Source organism: Cryptotermes secundus, unplaced genomic scaffold (assembly GCF_002891405.2).
Source record: "Cryptotermes secundus unplaced genomic scaffold, Csec_1.0 scaffold111, whole genome shotgun sequence".
Taxonomy (NCBI): domain Eukaryota; kingdom Metazoa; phylum Arthropoda; class Insecta; order Blattodea; family Kalotermitidae; genus Cryptotermes; species Cryptotermes secundus.
The window spans coordinates 898,824-907,379 of record NW_019733319.1 but is presented as its reverse complement, the minus strand read 5'-3'; the positions used below and the strand labels follow the sequence as shown (position 1 = coordinate 907,379).

At 40.6% G+C, this 8,556-nt stretch overlaps 2 protein-coding genes across 2 annotated transcripts in view; one reads left to right on the top strand and one right to left on the bottom strand.

Moving 5' to 3' along the window:
* Positions 1-8,556, bottom strand: part of LOC111867902 (kinesin-like protein KIF12) — a 153,945-nt gene that overhangs the window by 102,843 nt on the left and 42,546 nt on the right. The window lies entirely within an intron of this gene.
* LOC111867903 overlaps positions 6,631-8,556 on the top strand; it is a 6,076-nt gene continuing 4,150 nt past the window's right edge. The window contains exon 1 of the mRNA XM_023858121.2: positions 6,631-7,561. Coding sequence (XP_023713889.1) covers positions 7,429-7,561 — 133 coding nt within the window. The 5' untranslated portion in view covers positions 6,631-7,428. The remainder of the gene's footprint in view (positions 7,562-8,556) is intronic.

The following is an 8,556-nucleotide window of genomic DNA, read 5'->3' as shown; positions in this document are numbered from 1 at the left end:
TGTTTATTGTGACTGCTGAGCATATTTCTTTTCGGAGGGTGAATGTTATATGTGCAGATTTATTCTCGTTCACTTTCACACTTAAAACATGACCCTCATAAACATCTATTATACTATTTATTTTTAAAAAAAAGTAAAGCTATCCCTGTAAAAGGCCGTGAAAGCCCATAGGGTTGTGAGACGTTGAGGGTCCCACAGTATCTAGACAATCGACTCAAAGATGGCGGTAAGGTTGTCAGCCTTACGCGCCGGCCGCGCTTTACTCCCCAGGAAAATTATTTAATTAATCCCTGGTACTCATTTCTGTTAGAGGCTGAGTAAACCCCAGGGCCTCGTGCGGCTGGAAGGATTAGGTCAACTGAAAAAATCCAGTGACCTCATCGGGACTTGAACCCGCGACCTTCCGGCTTGTAGCATAGCCCCTCAACCACTACGCTACCGCGTGTATTTATTTAAATATTTAAATAATTTTCGACATGATCAGTCTATATTGCACGAAAAGCACGGGAAGATACTTCTGACTCGACGCGGAGGGATATCCATGATGTGGTGAGTTTAGTCTGTAACAAGAGATTTATGTCTGCAATAAATTAAAATGACCCTAACATTGCAAGATCAAATGGACACATGTGGAAAGCATCCGCACTTATCTGGAGCATGTATATGTTCTTGCAACATGAAACAATTATTAAATATTCCTTACGACACTGCTGTAAAAAATAAAGTTGTTCCTGTGCTCATCTAATTACACACCATGTCATGAAGGAGTATGGCGTATGAATTGATTATCTAGCTATGGCTCTACAGCCCTTTGTTGGGCCTTCACCAATTTTTCAGTTACTTGATCTTTTTCACACAGTCGGTAGGACTCCTTAACGGGACATCAATCCGTCGCAAGGCCGCGACCTACACAAAGAACAACACAAACACGGAATAAACGCATACAGACATCCATGCCCTGAGTAGGATTCGAACCCACAACTCCAGTGTTTCAGCGGGCGAAGACAGATCACGCCTTAGACCGTGCGGCCACTATGACCAGCGGATGGATGTATACATCTACATATTCTTGACCTCGGCTCTAGCTGAATCTTATCCTCGCCTATTTGAATCCACACCCCCTCCGTCCTGTTTCTTCAAGATGTATTTTAAAATAACAATGGGCCATGGAAACACATCGCGCTGGAGGCTGAGAAGAGTGGAGATCCAGTTCAGCTGAGGAGACAGCTGGCAGGCAGTTCTGGGGGAGATTCGGCAAAGGAAGGACGTGTGCGCTGGAAGCTGAAGAATATACACTGTTAGAAACCGTTGCAATGGAACGGCTGATGAAGACACATCAGGCTGGAAAAAGTTTTAGAGGGTGCTGTTGTGATTTGTGATTTGTGGAGATAAGCGGTGGCGTCGTAACTACTTGTAGTTAGAGTCATGTGGTATAACTGATCATAATATCCATTCTCCAATCCTGACCCCGTCTATACTCACACTCCTAAATCGCGAAAATATTGTAAAGTGTGTAACTGACAAGGTACCACTCCACTGNAGCTCAAGTGGTTAGTCGCTGGCTTCCCACTGCAGCGGCCTGAGTTCGATCCTGGGTCTGGTCAAGTGGGATTTGTGGTGGACAAAGTGGCTCTGCGGCAGGTTTTCTCCGAGTACTTCGGTTTCCCCTGCCAGTCTTAATTCCACCAATTGCTCCACAATCACCCTCACCTATCATCTGGGGCTGGTACAATAGGTCAGAAGTGGCTGCAGTACAAGGGGCTTAGTCCCACCCCACTAACAATAAAAGAAACACCACTCCACCGAAAGACTGCGACTGTTTTTCCAGTCCGTGAATCACAAAACGTTGAATATCACCGTTATAGATAATGTAAATAAGAAGAAAATAACTTGCAATACTGGCCACAGGATACCCCAAAATATTTTCGTAGAAACATCTTTAAACCGTAAATCAGCTTATGGAAGGCATGCAGAACGTTTAGCTCTACTAATACCAGTCTGTTAGACAAGAAGTGAAATGGATGCTAACATTCGCTAGAAATATGTTCACATGAAACTCCGGGGTCGAAAAAAATAAGTGGTAAACAATTACTTTGTTCTTAATTATACTTCGGGAAAGAAATCAGGGGTGTTACGAAATTATACAAAGGGGAATTAAACGTAAACACAATAAGCATGTGTAAGATTTGAAGTTCTCACTGTGGTGACTATGAAAAATTCCGTCTTCTGTGATGTGGTTCTGTGTAGATCTTGATTTTTCTGTCCTGAAGATGGAGGCTATACATTCCTCCGAAACGTCGCTTCACATAAGACTTACACGGCGCCACGTCTCAGAAGATGGCATTCTTTATAAAATTAAGCAGTTTGTTTTTACAAATAAATGGTTTTTTGTTGCTGAAGGGATTTTTTTCTAATTTGGTTACGATACTAAATAAAAAAAATTGTGGAAGTTCCTAAGCATGGAAGTGTATGCAAATCTTTTCCTTTAAATCGCCGTTAATCTGAACATGTCTGGGCCAGTAGCTCAAGTATACGTGTAAATTCATAATTACTATTAGCTGCAACCTGTACAAACAGAGTGCCTATACCTGTAGAATTTGGGCGTAGAATGTGAGGGACTCCTGCTTCATTCTTAACGTCGACTGCGCTGACAGAATTCGGAAAATTTCATTTATCGCAACATGTTTTTGGCGGCTTGTAAGAAGGAATTTTCTGTAGGACCTCTCACATCAGTGGCTCTAATAAGATTTGATGTTATCTGTTAATGCAAGCTTCTGCTGAGAATGGCATAGCCTGCGGAATGACTACACAAGAAGTGTTTAAGAAATAAAACTCATAATTTATACTTATAAAAATAAATCAATTTATTATTTAAGTTTATATTGTACTACTTCATAATGAGATTGGAGGAGCAGATACTCTTCTCTTCGCATCACGGCCGTGTCATAGAACAGGTGGTTACTCGCCGAATCCCCACCGCGAATACCCGGGCTCGATCCTAGGTCAGATCATGTGGGATTTGTGATGGACAAAGTGGCAATGGGGCAGGTATTCGCTGAGTACTAGGTCCGTCTACCAGTTATCATTCCACCAAAAGTGTTTCATATTAATTAATCATCCTCTTTTCGGCGCTATGTAGTTTCGTTACGGACAGCATCGTTAAACAGCAAACAAAATTATCTCCGTTCTCTGGAGTCCATCAAACAAACTTATCTCCGGACTCTGGAGTCCATCAAACAAACTTATCTCCGGACTCTGGAGTCCATCGAACAAACTTATCTCCAGACTCTGGAGTACATCGAACCGACTTATCTCCGGACTCTGGAGTCCATCGAACAAACTTATCTCCGGACTCTGGAGTCCATCAAGCGCTGGGGAAATTCCGCCTAAAGAAAATATTTCAATGGATGAACAAATTGGCACAAGAGATGGAGGGCTAGAAAATTCACAGTTCAGTGAACTGGATGGTGCTCACTCACTCATGGAGCTGAGCCCTTATTGCGAAGCCGGCAATTCTGCAGCTACTCAAGAATTTCCCAGAATTTTATAGAATCCGAAACTTCATTACCGTGTTCATAAGAGCCCTCCACTGGTCCCTATCCTGAGCCAGATCAATCAAATCCATCCCATCCCACCCTATCTTTCTAAGATCCATTTTCATATTGTCCACCCACCTACGCCTTGTCTCTTTCCTTCTGGCTTTCCTACCAACATCCTATATGCATTCCTCTCTTCCTCATTCGTGCTACATGCCCATCCCATCTCATTCTCCTTGATCTGATCACTCTAATTATACTTGGAGAAAAGTACAAGTTATGAAGTTCCTCATTATGCAGTTTTCTCTAACCTCCTGTCACTTCATCTCTCTTCGGTCCAAATATTATCCTCGGCACCCTGTTCTCAGACACCCTCAGTTTATGTTACTCCCTTAATGTCAGAGACCAAGTTTCACACCCATACAGAACCACAGGCAAAATTAAACTTTTTTATATTCTAATTTTTATGTTTTTTTGACAGCAGACGAGAATACAAAAGTTCTGGACTGAATGGTAGCAAACACTGCCTGAATTCAATCTCCTCTTAATTTCCTCCTGAATCATGTTTTGTTTTGTTATAGTGTGGGACCCTCAACGTCTCAGAACCCTATGGGCCTTCACGGCCTGGTACAGGGACAGCTTTACTTTACTTTTTACTCTTATTTGTGGTCGTTCCAAAATATCTGAACTATGCCACATTTTGGTGCTTCTGTCGATATCTTGGATATTAAAACTGAAACTTTTAATTCACCGATTTCGAATGAACACCAAGTTACACCAAATGTCGAATCAGGCACGACCAAACTCAGCACCAAAAGCTCATATCAGCCGGATGTAGGCAGCGCCTCTTCACGGATCGACAGACCAGTGCTGAAGGTTAGTGCAGGCGAATACAAACACGGGACGAAATGCCAGTTTCTTTGAAAGTCTGATCCCCCATATAAAGGGACTCTCACCTGCGAGAAAACTTCTGCTTCGCATTATGATCCAGGAATTAATTTATAATTTTGTATATAATCTGGAATTTTATATTCAAGAATAGGCGATCTCTCAATGCACACAGAGTTTGACACAGCATAAAAGTGGGAGCCCAAAATGTACTGTTATTTAATTTTTAAATTTAAATAATTTTCAAATTATTTGTTATTATATGTCAAGTATAAATAACATGTTAACTGTGAACAATATAAAGTGTTTCTGTTATATAACTTAATATTTTTATAAATAACAGAAATCGTGATTCTTAAAGAATATATTAAATGTATATATACATTTACATGGCTTTCGGGTTGGGTTGGAGGCCCCACATTTGGGACTGACCGGGCACCATCTCAGCTCTCTCAGGCCATGCGTACAATCTGCCAAACTGAAATCGACGAGAAGGTCGAAATGTACTTCGATCGACCATAATATAAAAAGGCGTAGTAACTGTACCTTCTAATAATTCTTAATTATTAAGAACTAAGCAGCAGTTATATTGAACAAGATTTCAAAGACAGAACCAGCTGGATTGAATGTGTTGACAGAATGCACAGAAACAGGCTTCCGAAACCATAAAGTACAGACCACATGCATCAATAGTGTTCTTCACACGGATCAAGGAACCAGAGAAAAGCATTGAATAACCGGATGGGCGAATGAAGCTGAAAAACGTCACCAAGTTGTCACAGTCCGTGATTGGAAGGCAAAGAAATTGTGATAAGAAGTATGCAAAGCTGATTGTTACCATAATTTCTTTCTCTAAAAATTAAATTTCATTATTAACGAAATTCGGAGATAATGTAAAAATAGTTTACATTTGCATTCCTCGTCGAAATAAGATGAAGAAACCAAGGAGCATGGGTGGGGCATGTAATGCGCATGTGAGACATTAGAAATGTTTCCAAAATTTTGGTTGGAAAACCTGAAAGGAAGAAACATCTTGCAAGATAATATTAAATCAAAATGAAAAAGTTGGGATAGAATTGACTGGAGTTATGAGGACCTTTGTAATAATATTGTATTTTAGCGTTACATTGTGTGCAGAATCCTTTAGTCCTTTTCAGTCCCGAAATATATAAATATAATATATAATATATTGTATAACTGTAGGATAACAATACTGTTTCTACAGTTATGGCATATTTAGGCTACTATTTTTAGCTATCATCGGGTAATACTAGACTGTATAAGCACTACCTGATGATGGCCAAACATAGTAGACGAAACATATAGAATTATACATACAGTATATTGTGACACTGATACTGAATAAAGTAGGAGCTTCATAGGTTTCACACTTCGAAAAACACAATTAGAATAATAAATTCAGAGAGGATTAGATGGACGGGGCATGTAGCACGCATGATGACGAAGACGAATGCTTACAGGATTTTGGTGCAGAAACCAGAAGGAAAGATACCACTAGCCGTAAGTGAGAGGATATTTACAAAATGGACCTTACAGAAATAGGATGGTATGGTATGGACTTGATTAATCTGGCTCAGGATTCGGATCAGTGCGGGAATCTCGTGAACACGGCGATGAATTTTCGAGTGCCATAAAATGTTAGAAAATTCTTGAGTACCTGAGAGATGAAATATGAGTGGGAAATAATGGAAGAAAGAAAATTCGGGAAGAAACGAATGCGATGAACTAAACTGACCTTGTGAGTACTGAAACGGGTTTCACTTAATAAAGAATGGTTCTTTTGGATGCCGCTAAGATTATATTGCATTAACCCAAACATGTTTCTCATTGCCTTTGCCGTTAGTTATCCATCTCTCCTTAAGGTAAACCTAAATAATCCATCACTTCATCTCATATCCCAGAATCTAATTTTATTATCAAATTATTTCATAGAAGATTAGTTCAGGTGCCTAAGGAATAGATTAACCTTCTATAACATCGGTCGGTTGGGATGCATATCGTAATGGCGTATCGTTACCAGATAGTTTCGCTAATGCTCACCTGATGTCTCTGTTAGTCAGACGTTACGTGCGACACCATCGCCGCCGAGGATCAGGTGAGGGAACTTCGACATAGTGGAGAAGCGAGTCTAGGATCAAGTGGTGAGTAAAGGATTGTGACGAAACCAAAAGATAGCGCCCGTACACAGGGGTACTTGGGGATTAAGTTTCACGTCCGCTACATGTAACACAATAAGCTGCAATTTAAAAGTCTTAAATTGGTACACATACCTTCACTGATCAATTCTACACACTAATTTCCGTAGTTGCTGAACCACAAATGTGAAGTGTTTAGGCTCCAAATTGCGTGTAATTGCATGATTATATAGCATACATTCAATATTACTCCGTGTAGTCTTGTAGATCGTTACCAACATGCTGCCTCAACCTTCAGAGTAGATGAGAAGACACGGAACAAAGTAGCTTCATTATCTTAAAATTCTTTTTAAGTGTTGTTTTGTATGGGAGTGAAACTCGACCTCACACTTTGAGGAAAGAATGTAGATTGATAATGTTTTAGACCAGGATTCTGATAATATTTGGGCGTGAAATAGAAGAAGTAACAAAAGAGTGGTGATAAATGCATAATGAGAAGCTTCGTATGTTATTCTACACCAGATAATATCAGGTCAAGAGGATTAGAAATTCCCCTTCCTCCTTAATTGAATCCAACGGTAAATTATCACACTCACAAGGTCCGCAACATGCTATCTCAATCCACAAACTCTAGTGTCTGCAACGGGCTTTCAAATACCGAAGAAAGAATCTCCATGTATGGGCGACTACTACAAACAAGTCTGAACTGGCAGTGTGGAGCGCCGACTAGCGATTGCCGACTGGTGTGAAGCAGCGAGTCGAGATGCGCAGTTTGTTTGCTGGGTTTGACCTTCAGCTGTCTCACAGAGGCATATCTTTAACTCTGAGAGGTAATATTGATATTTTATATGGATACTGACAAATTAATCAGTTTAGTGCACCTGCGAAGGACACTGTGGGACCAGGGAGATTCAAGACACCACAATCGATATGTACTAGATAAGCTGTGGGGAGAAGTGGCTCAAGAATTGAACTGTACAAGTAAGTACTATTCATTTTCGCAATTGAAACACGTACACATATTATAAGATTGTAAAAACATGACAAGGAAAATAGAAAATCTCGGGAAAATCCCATAGGTTCGGATCCTGTAACAATTATTTTGGACATGTTCTATACACGCCATCTTCGAAATGATGTGTAAGAAGACAAAACTGTTTTATAACTAGTGGTCCGCGGACCCCTTCCCGCATGTGTTACAGTTTAAGCCGGGTGCTTTAAATCAGTCGCTATAAAATTCAGGTCAGGCCATGTTAGAAACTGTGGAACCTTGGAACATGGATGTACTCGATAGTTCAAATTAGTGCCGCCATATTGACTGCGATTATCAAATTGTAATGCCATCTAAAGGCATCTGTTATGAAGAATATGGGCCGCGCCATAGCTCAAGCGGTTAGTCGCTGGCTTCCCACCGCGGCGGCCCGGGTTCGATCCCGGGTCTGGTCAAGTGGAATTTGTGGTGGACAAAGTGGCGCTGGGGCAGGTTTTCTCCGAGTACTTCGTTTTCCCCTGCCAATCTTCTTTCCACCAACTGCTCCACAATCACCCTCACCTATCATCTGGGGCTGGTACAATAGGCCAGAAGTGGCCGCCGTAGAAGGAACTTAGTCCCACCCGACTAGCAATAAAAAAATATGAATATCATGGTGTGATGATGATGATAAGTCTTGTAGACTTTGTAAAATATGAAACTGATAGGGTATTAGTCCACCGAAAGGCCGCAGCAGTTTTACCAGTCTGTAAACCAGATAAAGTTGAATTTCGTTGTTCTAGAGAAAGTAAATAAATAAACAAACAAACAAACAAATAAGAAACAGAATAACTTGCAAGAAAACCCAGAGTATATTACAGAAATCAAAGGCTAGGATCAGGTATTAACGGCTCAGCTGTATGGATTTCTGTCTGCCTAACAGCACTGGCCCTATGTACGTTCAGTAACTGAGAGAAGTAGTTCTTCCCCCTATTAAAAATGTTGT